Source organism: Lepisma saccharinum, chromosome 12 (assembly GCF_977018435.1).
Source record: "Lepisma saccharinum chromosome 12, izLepSacc3.1, whole genome shotgun sequence".
NCBI lineage: Eukaryota > Metazoa > Arthropoda > Insecta > Zygentoma > Lepismatidae > Lepisma > Lepisma saccharinum.
This window is the reverse complement of record NC_139240.1, coordinates 15,372,321-15,393,306: the sequence shown is the minus strand read 5'-3', so window position 1 is coordinate 15,393,306 and position 20,986 is coordinate 15,372,321. Positions and strand designations below refer to the sequence as shown.

The 20,986-nt window shown below is 36.9% G+C and overlaps 1 protein-coding gene across 1 annotated transcript in view; it reads left to right on the top strand.

Moving 5' to 3' along the window:
• LOC145996574 (uncharacterized) overlaps positions 1–20,986 on the top strand; it is a 44,413-nt gene that overhangs the window by 20,626 nt on the left and 2,801 nt on the right. The window contains exon 3 of the mRNA XM_083133079.1: positions 14,684–15,072. Within this exon, the coding sequence (XP_082989205.1) occupies positions 14,684–15,072 (389 nt within the window). The remainder of the gene's footprint in view (positions 1–14,683; positions 15,073–20,986) is intronic.

Sequence of the window (20,986 nt, the reverse complement as noted above, 5' to 3'; positions counted from 1 at the left end):
CACTGATTCTACTCTTCCTTGAGGGTGTAATAGGTAATGCTGTATCACTTTTCAGGGTTACGTTCCCTGAGGATCATGTTAAAGTATATGCCTTTCAAGATGCAGCACATTCTTAATCAATACCATTAGTGAATATTCCATTCTGAACTTCAGTTTATGAGAAAATATTTTGTAAATGCATTGTTGTGCCTGTGTTGGAATGAATAATGGTTCAGCTACAAATACATTTTTTATGTAATTTATTTCATGTGCCTTAGACCATTAAATAATCCAAAAATACAGTGCCTTTCTCTGTCGATTCTTCCGTGAAGCAGCGACTAACATTCTGGGTGGTGGAAGGGTGTCTGCCGGCATATAGACCCACAACTGTAAGCTGACCTTGGCACGGAACGTATCAGTGCTTCAGTACCCAGATGGCTGGTGTCCAGTTTGCACATGTTTGTGAAGTGTTAAGATGTTAACAAGTGTTTTAGATTGTTTTGTTTCAGTTTATGTATTACTGGTGCTTTTCTGCTGTCCAAATAATGCTACGTACAATTTAAAACTATGCATTTTTATGTACGACTCATATGTCATTATGAATCCTTTTAGGAAAGTCAGAAGGCATTTGGCAGCAGAATCCTCAGATGTTCCTGTTCCAAACAGAGACAATGTTCGAAAACTTATTTGGAGAAAGGGTCAGTTCTTGATAAGAAGCGGTGAAGGGTGAAACAGTGTGTGCTTACTGAGGAGAAACTAGGACGCTGGAACACGATCAGTACACACTTTTCAAAGATCCCTCTGGTGCCTTGCACAAGAAGCAGACATTTGCATAACGTCTGCATGGCGAGCTACCAAACTTTTAATCCTGAAACCATACATCAGAAGAATTGAAAGAAAATATCAGAAGTGTAATTGAAGCAATTTCAGAAGAGGAACTGATACGTGTTAGTGAAAATTTCCTTAAAAAATGCCGTAACTTTTTGGAAGCTGAAGGACATAATTTCCAACACTTCTCGTAACATGTTACATGCTCATTTTAATTTTAACTGTCTGTGTAATTGTACAAGTGTATGAGCTTATTTCATTACTAGCAGTTCCAGTTACGCGGATGTTGCATCCAGTTTTCCGGCAGACACGCTCTCTCAGCCCAATGTAATGGCCGCTGCTCTGTGGAAGACTCAACTGTGAAAAGCACTGTACTATGCAACACAATGTTTTCAATCTGCTTCAATGCAGTTATTTCACAGTTTATCACAGTTGTGTTTCCCCATTATTTTTCTTCATGCTTGAATTATCCATGTATTAACATGCCAAATTCAATTTTGCCACATTTAATTGGCTGATTTCATCCAAATTGGAATATCTTATACAACCTCCAAAATATCTGGCTGCTATGAAAATGGCAATTCCCATGGTCAAAACATCAGTGACCATCAATTGTTCCCCAACGTTCCCCAAACATGCAATCGGTGCATGTAAAAAAAGTGCCTATATTTTTAAAAAAAAACAAGAAAAATGATAGGAGAAGAAATTTATTGTGATTGATAAACAAGTACATACTTTGGCTATTTTTCGACGTAGTCACCATTAACCTCCAGACATTTCTGATAGCGTGGCACAAGCTTCCGTATACCCTCTGCGTAAAAATCTCTCACCTGAGAGTCAGCCAATCCAGAACTGATGTCTTGAGCATGTTACTGTCATTGAAACGCTTTGATGAAAGCCACTTTTTCAGGTGAAGAAAAAGAAAGAAATCGCTGGGGGCTGTAAGGAGAATGAATTAATAGTTCCCATCGAAATCTTTCAATTGTCTCAACAGTACGAGCAGCTGTGTGTGGGCGGGCGTTGTCATGGATCAGAAAAATTCCAGAGCGTAACATTCCTCTCCGCCGATTTTGGATGGCACGTCGCAGATTATTCAGTGTTTTGCAATACACCTCTGCTGTAATTCTTCATCCTGGTTCCAAGAATTCCACAAAAATCGCACCCTTTTGGTCCCCAAACACGGTTGCGATGATTTTGTGAACTGATGGTGTTTGTTTGAATGTCTTCGCTTTAGGAGAACCAGAGTGCACCCATTGCATTGACTGCTGCTTCGAGTCCCCAGTGGGGTACGATATCCACATTTCATCCCCCGTCACTATGTCCGAAAAGAGGTCATCCCCATCTCCCCCCAGCGGGCCAAAAAATCACGTGCAGCTGTCCTTTTTTTGCTCTTTGTAAGCATCTGTCAGCATTTTTGGTACCCACCTCGCACACAGTTTGTAACACCCCAGGTTGTCAGTCATAATTCGATGCACTGTTTTCGCAGACACTTCTGGAAACTCTTTGGCAAGTTCAGATATTGTGAACCAGCGATTGGAACGCACTTTCTCGTTAACGCATTCCACCAGATCATCTGTGTGAACACAAGGCCTTCTGCTACGCTCATCGTCATGGACATTTGAACGCCCTTCCCGAAACTGTCTCAACCATTGCCTGACCTTCCCTTCACTCATCACTGTCGGTCCATAAATGGCACACAATTCCCGATGGATGTCAGCTGCATTATGTCCTTTGGCATTCAGAAATTGTATGACAGATCTCACTTCATATTTGGCGAGATTTTGTATTACGGCAGCCATTTCACCTTACTGCTACTCGCACGTACGCAACCCCACTCTGACGATTCTATCTCTGTTGCAAGCACAGAATATTAGGGCATGCTCCTGCAGATGCTCAACTTCATCAGTGTTGCCAACCCCACGTAAAAAATTATCGGCCCTTTTTTTTGACATTTTTCAAAACATTTATTGTCTAAAATTCTTAAAAGAGTTTCTTTTCTTAATCTCCAGAAATGTAGTATAGGCACACAGTTACTAGAATTTGGAATCTACCTCAGCATATGAAAAATCAATTTTTCATTTACAATCTTGAAATGCTTGGAACAAATGCAAATGCAAGCAGGGGAAAAAAAAATCGTTCCCAAGGTGTATCCAGTTGTGATTTATTTCAGCTAAAAACCTCTAAATTTGCTGCAGTTACCATGGTCTCAAAATTGGTGACTTATCTCTACCCTTCCTAAAGCACACACTATATTACAGTTTGTTTTTTTAATTAAAAGCTTAAAACTCAAGTGATGCTTTAACATTGCTGAGACTTGTTTTCTCAATCTACGAAAATTTAACCTAGTCAAATATCAGCGTAATTTAAAGCTCTTGGAAGACATGTTAAACCAGTCTGTCGTCTACTATCTTTAAACATGATGACCAAGTTTTTGCAAATAGAATTTGAGACTAATCCTTCAAGTTATCTTGCAACTATAAAAATTGCAACCCAAAAGCTTTCCATTTATGGTGGTTATCATAAATACAACGTATGTTTGTTTGTTTTACCACAACTCCTCTCCTACGCTATGAAATATTATTTTAAAAGTTTTACTCCAAAATTGCGGACCAATGAAATCTCTAAAATGACTCAGTTTAATTCCTTATACTCTGAAAATGTATTCTAGACAGTTTTGAACAAAAAAAGTGTAGAGCATAGCATAGAAAATCAGTTTTTCATCCACCATCTTGAAACACATTGTCCAATTTTAGTCACAAGTTTTCTAGCTGCAGAAATAATTTTACCTAAATGATTGTAAATTTACTGCAGTTATCATGGCCACTAAACAGATGAGATCCTTCTGCCTATTCACCCTAACTCATGCACCATCTTTTGATAATTTTATTGTTAAATTATAGTGCAAGTACATAATGCTCCTGTAAGTTTCATGCACGAAGCTAAAAAATATAGCCTATTCAAGGGTTTGAAAATGTAAAAAATGATCAAAATATGAAAGTATACATGTACACTGTATTTGATGAGTACCCTACCCTACACACCCTTAAAAAAAGTAAGAAAAAAAATTAAAAACTTGAATTGTGGTAGATCATGAAGGTGCAAGACTTACATGGGTAACAAACTCCTAACCAGACATAAATAACATTCATCTTGCATAGGCAAATATATATGGAGAGATTTTACTAACGGTCTTTATTTGGGTTTGGACAGATTACATCAGCCAACATAAATATATCGCTAAATTGCCAGATTTATGGAAATATCAATCGCTAAACTGCCTGCAATTTGGTACTAATTTTATGAACTAATAATCTTTTCAGGCTCAGAACTGTGTAATAATATAACATTTCTCTGAAAATTATCTCTGGTTTGGTGCAGTAGCGTACGCCGGATTTCATCAAGGGGGGTGTTATTTCGAAAACTTTCTACAAATTCACATTACCATTGTTTTATTATACTTTAATTAATTAATAATTCTTATAATTAATGAATTAATTAGTTTAATTACTACTAATAATTACTACTAATGCAGCTGCTATTTATGAAAGAAAAAGAACAAAATTACATTTCTTTTGTTTCAAAATAATTGTCTAGTCAACGGTTATTTGTGTATGATAAATGAGACATTTTAAGTGTGAAGAAAATCCATAAAAACAAGCAAATATATTAAATTTATTGAAATAATCGAAATATGAAACTCATTCAAGGAGCCGCGCTGGTCTAGTCTGACAACTTCATGGGATATCCGGGTTCGATTCCCGGAATTGGTTGGAATTTATCCAGCCTTGTCTCCGCACCCAGCCTCATAGCAATGGGTACCTGAGAGCAACCTTGGGAGATGAAGGCTGCCGGAGCATGGTGCTGATCACATCACCTGCAAAATAGTTCGAGATCGAGAATCTTTGGGGCCCACCACACCTCTATGTGTGCCTTCATGGCACGGTACTATATGCACGGGGGAATTCACATTACCTTTATACCTATGGAACTCACCCAGGATGATGATGAAGCGCGAGAATACATGTTGCTAAATTCCACTGAGTCTATGTTTTCGTTGAAAAGTAAGTTTATAGACATTCCAACACATTTATCACATCTAGGTGATTCACAAAAGACTTCTTCAACTTTATTTAATGATGTGGATGTAGACTCAGCATCACTTGAGAGTTCACAAGGGGATGTGAAATCAATACCGGGAAGAACGTTTGCAATAAGGACGAAGCAAGGAATTTTCACAATTCTCGCGAGAGTCACTGCGCGACTTTTTGCAAAAAAAATTGCAAAATTGAACTTTGCGGCCGCTTAGATTGAGTTTGGAATGTTGTGTTTTTCTTCATGCTGCATGGGAATAATAATTCAAATTATTATTATTATTATTATTATTATTATTATTACTGTCGCAGATCTTTGACTGTTATAAATTAGCCATTTTTAATTTTTTTCTACAGCATTTTCCATAATATTTCAAAAGCTCAAGGGGGGGGGGTTAAATCCGGTAACCCCCCCCCTTGCGTACGCCACTGGTTTGGTGTGTATAGAAAATTTGTTTCAAACTAATATTAGCGTAAGCAACCCATTATGATGAGAAATGAGAAAAATTATTTAAAGAATGTTCCCATTAATTAAATGGGAACATTCTTTAAATAATTAACCACAATTAGCGACATTTGAATAAAATGTACTCAATTCTCCCTTGTAATGCTTAAACATGCAAAAAAATTTATGGTATCAATTGATCATCACAGTTGAAACTATGATGTGTCACTATTACTCCCTCGCATAAGGAAGTGACTGATAACCAAAAAGCTAAAAAAAATTATAAGCTTTGTTCAACTATGCTGCATCAATCAATGCAAACGTTTTAATCTAAACATTTCTGATACATTTCTTTTTTGTTCCTTGGATATGTATTATTTTTATTTCTGTTAAAAGTCCATTTTTATCATGATTTGAGGAAAATTGTCTGAATAAAACCATTATGACTTGTACTACATTCATTATTTTTAGCATTATAAGCTCTCCTTTACAAGTTTTCCAAAAAAAATTGACAATTGTAGAACCTCGCAAGTATTTAACCCATATATTCCCGAATTTTTTTTAGTTGACAATTTTTGTCAAATTTATGTATTTTGCTCTATTATTACTACAAATTATCAGGAAATCAAAACTAATTGAAAATCATTTTGTGTTCAGGCTAGGGGAGGTTGGGTCAAAAATGACCAAATGGGAATACCGATGCTAACTGTATGGGTCGTTTTCAACCCAATGGGAAAATAGGGATATAATTCGTAACAATATAGGCACTAGCGATTCATGCAATCACTCACTCACACACACTCACTCTCACATACACAATCATTCACTCACACTCTAGCATTGATACCAATAAATAAAGAAAACATATGTATATTTGATGTCTGCAGTTTTTTACTTCGTTATACAGGTTTATGTTCTGCTGGCAGGATATCACAAGAAAATAAAACATAACAATAGTTACTTGATTATGCACGAAATATATTGTAATATCACACATATTTTCTCACTTCATGAGTACATTACTACTTGTGAAATTTTCAGAACATTTATCATAGAGAAATACATTGCACTGGCCACAATACCTATTGGATATATTTTTACAGCTGGCCCATCTTTACCTATATTCCTTCTCTTTGATCATGTGATGTAGTCTGAAGTACTTTTTGCTTGATGGTGGCTCTCGAGATGTTCTTACAGGGGAAGACTTACCCGAAGAATCTCGTTATTCCATATCCTGCCAAAGCCACTGTAGCAACACTTCTTCTAAACTGTAACAGATCTCCATTGTAGCCTGCATGTTGAGCTAGCAACTAAGAATTAACAACAGCCACATTTACCACCCAAGAAATCAATGGAATGTACAACATTTACGACTTATTGAGCTACGTTTAGTTCATATAGAGTACTCCAAGTTGAGGTCAAATGGATCAGTGCCACTTATGTTCGTATTATTCAATCCAATAACGTCATGCATTTTGATTTGCTCTCTTCCTCCAGCAGCAGATGAATGTCTACTTGTCAGTTTGGAAGGCGAGGCAAAGTATCAGTTGTCAGTATATCTTCTTCTCCTCATATCATCATTCGTTTCCACTCTTGCATCAAAAGGACAAAGAAAAATAGTATTTCCTCTATGTTGTGGTTCCACTTCAAAGTGATCAAGTATCTCAGCTAGCAACAGAGGTCTGTCAGTAGAGACAACTTCACTCCTCCCTGATCCTACTCAATCACTCACCCGATGTGGGGATAATCCAACCAGTTATGGGGTGACGTGTGGTCAGCACGACGAACCCCCAGTCGTTGTTTTAGGTTTCCATGATCAGGTTACGCTTGTCATTCATAGCTTTCCAATTTCCTCAAGATGGTGGGTAGCCACGGTCCCATACACGGGCCGAAATCTCAGGAGAAAAAATGTTATGCTTCCCCCAGAAAACTCGAACCTGCATGCGCTCCGTACCCAGAGCCCAAAGCATTACGCCTTAGACTGCAAGGCCAGAGTGCGGGACTATAGAAATAGTACAATGCATAAATTGGTATAATATATGCAGTATGCATGCAAACCTTACAAACATAAGAACATAGTTGAATAAAGTGAAGAATTCCAGAGGACAATACATATTAGCAACGATACTCCCATTGGGTCAAAAACGACCCACCTGATGAAAACACACAATAGTTTGAGATAATGAACACATGTCACAAAACTGTAATTTAAAACAACTAGCATTCTTTAGGAATCATATTGTAAAAGAAATTTGGTATAGTATGAAAAAATAAAATTGCACATAATTTTCTTTTGACAACGGTACTTTAGCTTTCCCCACAATCAGTGTGCTCACAAATTCAAAGCCAACTGCAGACATCATAATTTTGAAAAATCAGCATCAACTTTAACAATTATGAAAATTATAGTATGCACATTAATTCCAACTCAAAAATAAGAAAGATAAAGTAGTAACAAAATTAACAGTTAACAAAATAATATTGAAGTGCGCAATGGGTCGAAAACGACCCAATGGGAATATATGGGTTAAAGCAATAATTTACAACCTTTTCTGAAAAAAAACAACACTTTTTGACTGGGTTTTTTGGTGGGTGTTTCTGAAAAAACCTGCATGGTGAAAACTGGGCTGCGCCAATCCTGATTACAAGCACATATTATACAGTTATACTGTACTTGAAAAGTACTCCAGGTGTTTGCTCTACATACGTTCCACTTGTTTCTTCTAACGAGAGTGAAGCCACTAATAGCTCTATGTTGTAACTATCAATTACCCCACATCCATCTGAAATATAATCACAATGCACACAGGCTCACTCTCCACTTACCACCCACTCTATTTACAATTATTTCTAACTCTTGTATTGTGACAAATATTTCTATCTTTGTCTCCTTTTATGATGAGACAGACCAGCAACTACTCTTAGAGGCTTCTGTTTGTATGTGCATAAAAGTACTGTGGCTGACGCTTCCTCAGGTAGTAAATCATGTTAATAGTGAAGGATTTAACGCACAATATCACTGCTTCTAACTGAAAATGGTAGAAAATTATTTTTAAAAAAAACTCTTCTGTGACCAGCAATATTTTCAGACATATGCAAAAGGAACAAGTATAATTTAAATAGAGTTAGTCAATGTAAAGAAAGAAATAAAATGTATATATTATTAATATATACAGAACTTCAAAAATAAAACCCATTCAGGAGCCAGCCCTTTTTGTTTTCAAATATGGTGTAAGAAAGCATGAATCCAACCAAGATAAAGCTACACATTTTGATATTTTGAAATATGCTTAAAGTAATTAATTTTTGCACCAGAGTGACATTACTATAGAAGGCTCAACTGGTAACAACATGAATAACCTGTGCTCGAAAAATCTTCTTCAGAGCTAGGCGCCAGCTCTGAAAAATCAGGCACCAGGAAACAACCTACTAGCAATTGTGCATACTATAAGAAGTTGAGCATCACCGTATTCAGAACACCCCTAAATCATGTGAGAAAACAGAAAATTAGGGATTGGGGGACAAGGAGTAAGGTACTGATTCTATAAAATGTTCACAAAGTTGATAAAAAAATCATATGCTAACTTACGCTGTACTGCAATTTGAACTTAGAATCTTCAAAATTTCGTACATACAAACTTAAAAAAAAATGGCAATATTACAGCCAAAGATCACAGTCGACAGGCTGAATCTTTTAGTCGCCATGGCAACCTGGTGACTGGGATTTTTTGAGCCCTCTGAATAACTATAATTTTTCTTGTATGTATGCATTGTAGAATTATTTCTCTTGTATTTAATTCTTGAAGCTTTCCTGGCGGCAAATATTGAAGAGGTTTTCTTGGGCAGTCAGTCAGGTGATTTCCGGAAAGGCTTCTGAGCTTTCGAGAGCTAACGTTACTCTCATCTTCAGGGAATGAAGTGCAGAGATGATAAGTCAGGATGATGTTATATGTAATTGGTGTGGGAGGGGTCCGGTGTAGGTTGGCAGGTCAATCAGGTGGTGTTTCTCCAACATCCACGCTCCCAGTAGACTATCGCTAACCAGGCTGGGTCCAGTTCGAGTTCCGTGTCCCTGTTGAGGTTGTCCTTTTCCCCATGTATGGCTATTGCTGCTTTGATGAGACAGTCCCAGTAATTTGATGATTTATTGATGATCTCATTGGTTGTGAAATCAATTCTATGGCCCTCCTGGATTGAATGTTCTGCTAACCCTGACTTTTCGGGATGAAAATCCTTATGTAGCTGGCGTGTTCTTTGCAGCGCTGTTCGGTTGTCCTCCCCGTTTGTCCAATGTAGGCTTTACCACAGGCATAGGCGATACAGTAAACCCCGGGTGTCTCTGTCGTAGGTCATCTTTGGGATTTCGAAGTCTGCTTCTGACTTTCGATGGTGGTTTGTGGATCGTCTTGATGTTGTGTTTTGAAAGAATGCGGCTGATGACTGCAGAGAGGTTACCGGTGTATGGGACGATGACTATTTTCTTGTCTTCTTGGTCATCAGGTGGATCCGGGTTTGTTCGTTGGTTGTTCTTGTGTGTTACTTTCTTTAGCGTCTTGTTTACTTTCTTTAGCGTCTTGTTGATCATGCCTTCACTGTATCCATTCTGTCTGAAGGCTGTGCGTAGGTTTCTTATTTCCTCTTGAAGGTGCTCTGTGTCACTAATGGCGATGCCTCGGTGAAACAATGTCTAGAGTACTGTTAACTGCTACGCTGGATGGTGAAAACTGTCGTTGAGGTATAGGTCGGTGTATACAGCCTATACAGGAAACCTACTCACACCGACCTATACCTCAACGCCAATGACCATCTCATCAAAGAAGAAATAGCCATACACGGGGAAAAGGGACATGGGACTCGAACTGGACCCAGTCTGGTTAGCGATAGTCGCCTGGGAGCGCAGACGTCGGAGAAACACCACCTGATTGTCCCACCACCTACACTGGACCCCTCCCACACCAAATACATATAACGTCACCCTGACTTATCTCTGCACTTCATTCCCTGCGTTAGCTCTCGAAAGCTCGGAAGCCTTTCGGGAAATCACCTGACTCATTGCCCGAGAAAACTTCTTCAATATTTCTATTGTAGTCTACAGTTGTCACAAGTATAAAAACTCAATTTGTTGTGACATTTCAGGAGAACACACGCTTTCTTCATCAGACATTTATTTTTAGTTTGAATAAAGATAATTATAACAATAGTTAAAAATTTTCAACAAAAAAGAATCTGTTATATAATGGATCTTGTCAGTGTTACATTGTTGTAACATAGAAACTTAATTCTTATTTTAGATAAAAAAAATATAAATCCCAGATATCAGGTAATTGAAAATCATCATTACTTCCACAGAGATTCTTGATGTTTTCTGTTACATTACTTGTGAAAAAGAGAACTTCATAGTGGGTCTATGTTACTATTTTCATTATTTGAATGGAATGATTCTTCCCAGACATTCAAATCTAGGTTTCCCATCACACTTTAACAAACACCTTTCAGTTATAAAAATGCATATGAAGTGAAACAAACAATTTTTTTTTTGGAATAAATATCATATTACAAGTTTTTAATGTTGAAAATTTATATCATAGTGTCCCAACAGAAGGTGCAATGGATGCATTACACAGATTACTTATTGAAATGAAGGTTAACCCGGTAGAAGCATGGGAAATGGTGCGATGGTTTACTGTATGTGAAATTAGAATTACTTCATATTTGAAGACAAAATTTAGGTTATGGTTTATCAATGGGAAACCCAGTATTTGGAATCATTTAAAGCATTTTCTTCATTACATAGACTCTCCAATTGAATCAGATAGGTGCAGATAGTATCATGCTCTATATGTATATGATGTGCTAATTATGCTAAAAATGAGAACATCATCTTGGATGTATGTAAATTGTTAAATAAATCACATCCTCACATAAAATTCATTTGTGAACCTATGAATAACAATGTAATTTATTTTCTGGATCTGACACAACAATTCAAACATCAGTCCATAGGAAAAAGTTAGCAGGGGAAAAATACATCCTTTCCAATTCAGAACATTTCCTGTATAACAATGGATAATGTATTTTTTAAATTTTTCTTGAGAGCACAAAAAATATGTCCTAATAATAAGGAAATCAAAAATAAAGAAGAAAAGTTTTTCATGTAGCGATAGGAAATGGCCTTCACACTAACAGAATAAACCATATCAAAAAACAAGTTACAAGAAAATTAAGAGAAAAAAGAAAAGCGGACAAAGATGAGAAACCTGTTGAAAAGAAATTAGTTTGTATTCCATTCCACAAGGGATTCTCACATAAAATTGCAAAAATGTTTAGATTTAATTTCAAAATTGTTCTTAGATCACCTAGGAGTTTAGAATGTACATTTAATATTTTAGTGCCCGTTCCGATTTTTTGAACAAAATGCAGAGTTTCAATTAAATGAGTGTAGATCGGAGGCTAATTGCCTTAGAGAGATGAATGATATATCGTTGTATGCGGAATGAACCAGAGATTCAGACTATATAAAATTTATGCAAATTCGGCATATATGTGGTGGGGGGAGGGGAGAACCCCAACATTCCAAAATTTAGGAAAAAATGGGGATTTCTCCCCTCCCCTCAAGAAAAAGAGTACATGACAGTATCAACATGCACATGGAAATTATCGCTGGCATGTAAGGAACACAAAAATATTTGCATTATTATCGTATAACCAATGTAACGCGAGTTGCACCCCCAAAAGGCATGGTCAGCACGCCACTGATTCAACCTTCAAAATGCAGCGTTACCTTGAAATGACTGTAGCTCAGAGGCTAATTGCCCTAGAGAGATGAATGATATACCGTTGTATATCACAGATTCAGACGATATAAAATTGATGCACATTTGGTGTATATATGGAGGAGGGAATCCCCCCAAAAAAACACTTATGCTCAAGAACAAAGGCTTTTTTTCAGCGCACCTTGAACTTACATTCTTATGATGCAGATTCAACAACCCCTCTTCCCGCTCCCCCAACCCCCATACCCACTTGCACCTGAACGAAAAACATACCTTGTGACCTCGGGTACCGATAAACAAACTTCCTTCGAATGCAGTTTTCAGGGGTAAGGGAAACACATTGCTTTAGAACAACAAAGCCGTCCTTCCTTTGTCAGCAAAATTTTTCCCTTAAAAAAAAAAGACTCAAACAAAAGTTGCCTTTTTTCCGCAATTTTCATGAAAAAAAAGTGCAACAATCATTTCTGTTAAATACATGTGTTAAGAACAATTTAAAAAAGAAAATCTGAATTCTAGCCAAAAATAGCGAAGTTATAACGTAAAAACTACGACCTTGACAAAGTGTCTTGATTGAGACGATCTGGCACTCGAGGGTTACCTAAGAGCATCTCGATCGAGACGATCGGGTACCAAAAGGTTAATGAATACAAAATGAAAAAATCTGTGCCAGATGTGGAAACCACAGGAATATATAATATAAGTTGTTCATGTTCATACGATTATGTAGGACAAACAGCAAGGAAAATGGCAATAAGATTGTAGAAACGTGATTTGGACATTATAAATGTAAACCCAGGAACAGGTTTCACATCATCGAGGAGAAGCATATGATTAAAAAGAGAAGGGTTTTAAAGAGAGTAACGGGAAACATAGATTTGAATGACTGGGAAGCTTCGATCATTGCAGAACAATACTGGAATAAATTAAATAATGAAAATGGTAACATAGACCCACTATGGAGTTTTCTTTTTCACAAGTGGAGTAGGTCACCATCTTTAAAATTTAATGTAACAGAAAACACCAACAAACTCTGTGAAAGCAATGATGATTTTGAATTGCCTGATGATATTTGGGATTTATGTTTTTCAAAATGTGATTTTTTTTTTATCTAAAATAACAATAAAACAGACTGCTTGCTTCACAGTTAAGTTGCTATGTTACAGCAATGTAAGATTGACAAGATCCATTGTATAACTGATTCTTTTTTGTTGAAAATGTTTAACCATTGTTATAACTGTATCTTGAATGAAATTAAAATTAATGTCTGATGAAGGGAGCATGTGTTCTCCTGAAGTGTCACAACAAATTGTGTTTTTATACTTCTAACAACAGTAGACTACAAGGGAAATAATGAATAATTATGCATACATTCTAATACATGGCCGACTCCAACATATTGCTGCAGATTTTAAAATTCGGTTATAGCAACAGTGAAAAAAAATTATAATGGCATGTTTATTATTCTGATTTCATGATACAGAAAAAAAGAACTGTACTCGTTATTTAAAAAAAGTTAATGAAGATTTCCATAAGTCAACATGTAATATATTAAAAGAATACAGCACTGAATTAGAAAATTCCGTGATTGAATATGTTATTGTACCTTCATTCATCTCATTTTATCACTATTCATCCTCATCTAAACAATTAGCCAAGAGTGACAGAAAAGCAAAGTAAAATTAAACAAATTGAATTAAAACAGATGCCCAAGGCAAAAGACAACAAATGGTGCAGATCCACGTCACTCTTATATTCGTCATGGGCGTAACTTAGGACCTAACTCGGAAGAATAGAATCAAAAACTTTTCTAATCTAACGTTAATTTTTTAGCAGGAGTTGGGGGGGGGGGAGGTGCAGTGGTAGACAAATACATGGCACATGGTGCCTGAAAATTGTTAACCTGGAACTTGAATTTTCAAGTTCAGTGTTAAAACATACAAGTTCCCTGAAGGAAATGATGACCAACAGTATGTGTTCTTGTTGTTTGTGTGTTGTGTTTATCACGTACATCATTAAATCATGGCGTTATAATTTTTTTCGCTCGTTGCTAACCGAATTTAAAATCTGCAGTGATGTGGTAGAGTTGGTCATGCGTTAGAATGTATGGCATAAGTTAGTGAGGCTTACTGTTACTGGTACACTCCAGCACAAGACATCAATAAATCATCAAATTACTGAGACCATCTCATCAAGGAAACAATAGCCATACATGGGGAAAAGGAAAACCTCAACAGGGACACGGGACTCGAACTGGACCCAGTCTGGTTAGCGATAGTCGACGGAGTGTGGACGTTGGCAAAACACCACCTCATTGGCCCGCCACCTACACCAGACCCCTCCCACACCACACTCTCTGCACTTCAATCCCTGAGGATGAGAGTGACGTTAGCTCTTGGAAGTCTATCCGGAAATCACCTGGCTGATTGCCTGAGAAAACCTCTTCAATTAATTACTTTGTATTAATTCATAAGTTAGATGGTTTATGGTCACATTTCAAAATGTGCAACTTCATCTTAGAGTCACGCATGTTATATTCATCAGTAACACCCATGTGAATTTCTTTGCAGTGCTGCATATTGGAGGAGAGTCCGAAAAAGATGGAGGCCCAAATAGAGAAGGCAGCGGAAGAATCGAAAGAGGCTTCTTCGTCTGAATCAGAAGAGGTTGATGTTGGTACAACAGAAGCAAACGTGAGTGTCAGTGCCAAGCCTGCCACCGAGATAAAGTCCGAGCCTTTGGAGGAGAACACCGGCATGGACATGGTTCATTTTATGAACGAGAACAACGGATACAGCGGGAAAGAGAACGTGAGTGAAGAAGCCACACAGTCCAGTGCTTTGGGAGAGGAAGAGTTCCAGGTGGCTTCCCCCCTGGAGCACCCGTGCTTGGGTGATTACATGCTGATCAAGGAGGACATATGCTACCTTAGGGATACCAATGACAAGGATTTCCAAAGGTAGTGTAAATTAAGGCTATAAATATTTTTATTAAGAAACACTTTCTCTTATAAACGACTGCTTTGCAATTCAGAAGTACTAATACTATTTTGCACTGATATTGAGAATTTAATGCAGTTAATAATGATAAGAACACCATAATAATAGGAATTCTCTTCATTATTGAATGATGTATTGTTCTTACTAATTATTACGAGGGCCTCCCCGATGGCACAGTGTTAGCGTTGTCACCTTGTAAGCAAGGGGTCCCGGGTTCGATACCTGGTGGAGGCACATAGTTGTTCTGATCCCAATTTAAACTGTAGGTAACTTCATCAATTTGTTGTGAAGTTTCGTCTGAAGAAGACCCTGTTAGAAGGTGGAAAGTTACGTTTTTATGTATATTTTTATGCTATAAAAGTTTGCCTTGTTCAGCATTTTAATGTTTTATAAAAACATGAACACTTTCCTCTCCAGTTTTTCGTTGTGATATTTCAGGAGAACACACACTCCCTTCATCAGACATTTATTTTTAGTTTGATTAAAGATAGAGTTATAACCAGTGAACGGTTTTATATGTTGTAAAAATGTGCTAAATATGTAAATACATATTTAGTTATTTTCACCAAAATATGGTGTTAAATATGGACTTAAAATTGTAAAAATTTACCTTTTTAATATTATAAGACACTGCATGAGCTACATAAAATACAGTATGCTCACATTGACATTAATTGTAAAACAACACAAAATGTGTTTTCATTTTCTTTAGGACATAGTATGACTTTAGGACATAAATCACATAGTTTGTTACATATTTGTTGTTATTTGTGTCAGAAACCAACTTTTACGCCAATTCCAAAAAATATGTAAATAATTGGAGCTTCCTAATTCAATTAGGATTCAAGATAGCTCTATCAAAGAAGAAACATAATTTAGCAAATTTTCTGCTCTAAGATTTTGTTTATTTTGACTTTTTGTGTGCAATCCACAGCTTTAGAGATGTTATTTTTTAAAATTTTTAAGGTGAATTTTCGCACTATTTTCTCACGATGGCAGCAATCCTACAGGTCAGAGAGTGGTAAACTCTTCAAAATCGGATTCTTCACATTTTTTTTACTATAGAGGCAGTTGGTTTAATTTCTGTTGCAATTAGTTCCCAATGCGACATTACTTTACTAGACTGTAAGGTGTTCACTGAATGTACCATATACTACTGTCAGATTTTTTTTATGATCCCAAAGCCAACCCAAAATGAAACTTACAGGAAACAGATTACATTTAACTCTACAACATACCTTATTCCCACTAAAATTAAAGATAAGTTTTTTTTAGATATTCAAGGTCAGAGGTCACATCATCTGACGTTGAAGTGAAAATTTCTATATTTTCATATGAAACTATTTTTTATGAAACCTAAGCTCCCTTAGCTTCAAAATAACCCCTAGATGAAAGTTATACCATAATTAAAAGAAAAGTTTTTGTTGACCTTGTAAGCATAAATTTGACATTCTTTTATGAAGTTGGCAACCTTGCTGTGCGAACACCGTGTATCACTGAAGGCTGACATTTTACATTTGTAAGTTACTTCATGTCCTCTACCATCCTACCAAATTTCATGAAAATCTGAGATGGTCGTGTTGGGAGCTGGTATGATTTGGCATGGAATGACCCTATATGTAAAAATATAGAAAATTAAAACTGAATTTTTCGAGTCTTCGTGCCATGATGTGCAAAGATAATAAAAAATATAACTGATTTCATCTTTGTACATAAATATGTACTGTATTTACATATAAATCCGTTCCCTGGTTAAACATTTTTAACAAAAATGAATCAGTTATAGAATGGATGTTGTCGATGTATATAGCAACTTAACTGTGAAATAAGCAGTCTGTTTTATTATTATTTCAGATAAAAAATAGTCCACCATCTATAAAATTTAATGTAATGGAAAATATAAAGAATATCTGTGAAAGCAATGATGATTTTGAATTGCCTGATGATGTTTGGGATTCATATTTTTTTTTATCTGAAATAGTAACATAACAGACTGATTATTTCACAGTTAAGTTGCTATATTACAACAATGTAACATTGACAACACCCATTGTATACAGCGGCGGCACCAGGATTATTCATCTAGGGGTGCTGAGGAGGTGCGGTAGGAGATGCGATTCTGAAAATAAGGAAAACATGAAACATGCTTGCAACCTTTCAAAACTGGGGGAGCCAGGTGCCAAAACTGAGGGGGGGGGGAGGGGGGCAAAGACAGTTTACTTTCCCTTGGTAGATAAGGTTTAGCATAGTGCCGGGGCAATAATAGCAAAAAGCGGGGGGCAACTGCATCACTGATTAATGATTAACATAAATTACTGACTGAAATTAAAATATATGTGTGAAATATATGTATAACTTTCGATTAACATTCATTTTCCAGGGATGCTGCCCCCCCCCCCCCCTACCCTCCCCATGGACGTCCATGATGATATGTATTAAGTCTTCTACTCCAAGAAAGTGGCCATACAGTGTAAACATTCAGATACACATTGCAGTCTTATTGAACTATGTAGTGAAATACAAAATAAAATCATCCTGCCCTAAAAAACACAATTTTTGAACCTTTTCAATGTAACCAATGAAGGCACAAAATACATAGTACATTATATCTTCCGTCTGCCACAAGACAAAATGCAAAGAGCACAGCAACTGTGTCATCTTTAAAATCCCTTTAGCTGCACTATACCCAAAAACGAACTGTAAAATTTCTTCGTGAACATTGAGCCTCTTCCTAACAGTTTTTGAAAAAGCTTGAAACGTACATTTACTAGACATGTTACGTGGAACAAATACATAGAACGTATTAAGAAGAAAACTACCCTTCATGTTACAACTCGCATAAAATAATTTCCTGAGCACGACCTGGTGATATAGTCGACTTGCTAGCTACGTTACCGACTGGCTTTTGAAGTCCATGGAGCACGCCCATCAGCTCCAATAATCACATTCATCGCAAAGTGTTGCCATACATCTACTCTTCCCAGCCACTCTATGCCAACTTGTCCCTCTACGCACAAGCACCTTCCCACGGTTTCCACATTGAAGGTACAAAGTATGGCAACAGTGTATCTTCAGTCATGTGACTGAGACTCCATGTGGAGTAGACAAGCAGAATGACAGCTGCGCCCGTTGGCTGAAGGTTGAGTGTGATTGGATGAAAACAACTCGCCCGCTTTTTAACCCCACCCAAGTTTGTGGCGGCGGGTTTCTTTAGTCTTAGACGTTAACGAAGTAAACGCGTGGACGTTTTTTTTAAAAGCAGCTGAAATTTTTGCTCCAGTGTAAGGAAGAACAAGTAGGCAGGGAACAAACTGTTTATCAACAATGCACAAAAGAAAAACATAACTCCCATTAAGCTATAGGCAATTATCAAAAACCATGAACAGACCACTTGAAGAAACAAAAAAAGAAAAAAATCATAACAACAACGCTGACGAAAGAAAAAAAAATGGCTGCTGATCTTTACAGAGGCTGCCGCCAGTACAGAAAAGTATCTGCACTTGTTTCAGTGCTTGTCTGTTGCATACAATAATAACGGTCTTACTTTAGTACCTATCATTCGGCACTCAATATGACAACATGACATAATATTACATATTAATGTTAGTGTTTTCAGTTGAACGTAGTGGCTGCTGAAGGGGGTGCGGAAGAAAATTAAGGGGCACGCAAGCACCCCCTCGTGCCCACCTGGTGCTGCCCCTGATTGTGTAACTGATACTTTTTTGTTAAATTTTTTTAACCATTTTTATAACTGTATCTTTAATCAAACTAAAAATAAATGTCTGATGGAGGGAGTGTGTGTTCTCCTGAAACATCACAACGAAAAACTGCATTTTTATGCTTGTCATAACTAGACATCAGATTTTAGGTTTTTAACCTATTTTTTCCTTTGCAGATAAGTAATAAATAACAAGTAATGTCAGTGTTTCAATAAAAAGGCAACAACTGACTTAAGGTTTATGTGTCTAAATTAGACCTTTTTAAATTTTTTTAATATATTTATTTAGGTTTTTCAGGATTGTTATATTTCACAGAGGTATTTACTCGGTTCAGTAACAAAAAATTCAATGACTGGCTTGTTTTCTGTCGATTTCTCTCCCTCCAAATCGGTGATATTTTTCAAAGCTCAAAACAAAAAACTAACTAACTCCACTGTTATGTGCACACAGTGGCGGCGATTAGAGGAGACAGTTTCCTTCTACTTTTTGCCTCCTTACTATGGACTCTTAATGCTAAGCTTTGTCTACTAAGTGAAAGTAAACTGTCCTTGCCACCCCCCCTCCCCTTCCCCAGTTTTGGCACCCAATCACCTATACTGCCTGCACAATTCTAAATGCAAACTTCTGATTTGTGTGGTCTTGCTCACTTTCGCATCAGTTCGATGTTTGTGGCATTCACGCCTTGCAAAGTAATGTTTCAGCATTCAAATTAGCACCCCTGACTATGTTTCTGTTGAAAGATCATTTTCAGCATATAAAATGATCGTCACAGACAAAAGTCGAAGTGTGACTATGGGTAACATGAAAGAAGATTCAGGGTGGTTCACAAGGACCATGATAAAATTCAAGTGTAATTCCCGGTTTTCAAGGCAAACTTTCCAAATATTCAAGGGTACAAGCAAGGTCTATTCTATACCGCGTTTGGTAGAACCTGTCCCGCTTCCCACGCTAGGGAGCGCTCAACAGTTTCCGTGCTGGGGAAAGTCAAAGCCAGGCAGCCAATTACAATACGCAACATCGCAACAGCGTCTACGTAAACGCCTCTCTTCTGGCTTTCATTCGCTCCTCGCTGCCCAGCAGACGATTTTTTCCTCGTTTCTCATTGACACCGAAACTGTTGAGCGCTCCCTAGCGCGGGAAGCGGGACAGGTTCTACCAAACGCGGTATAACCTTACGTATTATTGACTCTCACCACTCACATGCACAAACATACGAATATTAACAATATAAAGGGCCTGTGGGATTCCATTCCAATGTACCCAAAACATTTATCTTATCTTCAAATAATCTTCCCTCTGTTAGATTGTTCTGCGAGAGACACTAGCAAAGGAAACGGATTGAGAAAGTTCTGTTTCAATTTTGTGATGTCTTATGTCTTATGATTCTTGTGAAAGTTGTTTTTAACAATTGTAATAATCATTATTTTTCAGAAACTTTGTACCATTTTAAGTTTTTTTGAACCTCCTAAAGGATTTTTTTAGCCTAATTTAAGATTTTTAAAACCTAACTACAAGAGAATAATACTTATAAATACAGTGGAACCTCGATTTTACGTTTTTCTGGATAACGAGTTGAAGAAACTTAAAAAGCAGGAAAATGTAAAATCGAAGAAAATTTTATAACATTTTGCTACGTTGAGACCATCAAGATTAAATGTATAAAGCAGGAAAATGTAAAAATCCAGGAATGTAAATTCGGGGTTCCACTGTACATCAGATTGGTAAAATTATCATTAGTATTTCTGATACACCGATATTCCAATACCAATAGAGTAACAATTATTTTGTCCCATATCGAGTAATAATAGCCAGAGGTCCAGGATTCGAATCTGGCCTGGTCATGGGTGTTCTTGGGAGGTTCCCTTCATCAAATGTTCCAATTGTCACTATTAACGCTAAACAACAAAAATGAAATCTAATCTAATAATAATAATAAAAAGGTGAGGGTGGTATAACTTTTGAGCGGAAATGTAGACTATTGTAAAATAAATTTAAAATACACTGCCCTCCAGAAATTAAGCAACAACAAGAAAATGTGAGGAACAAGAGAAAACAGTTGGAGAAAAGAGAAGAAGAGTGGTGGGCACGCCGAAAGAAAGCAACGAATGCGTTAGGGATCATATCCCTTATTAGTGTCTGACAACGGCCACTTTCG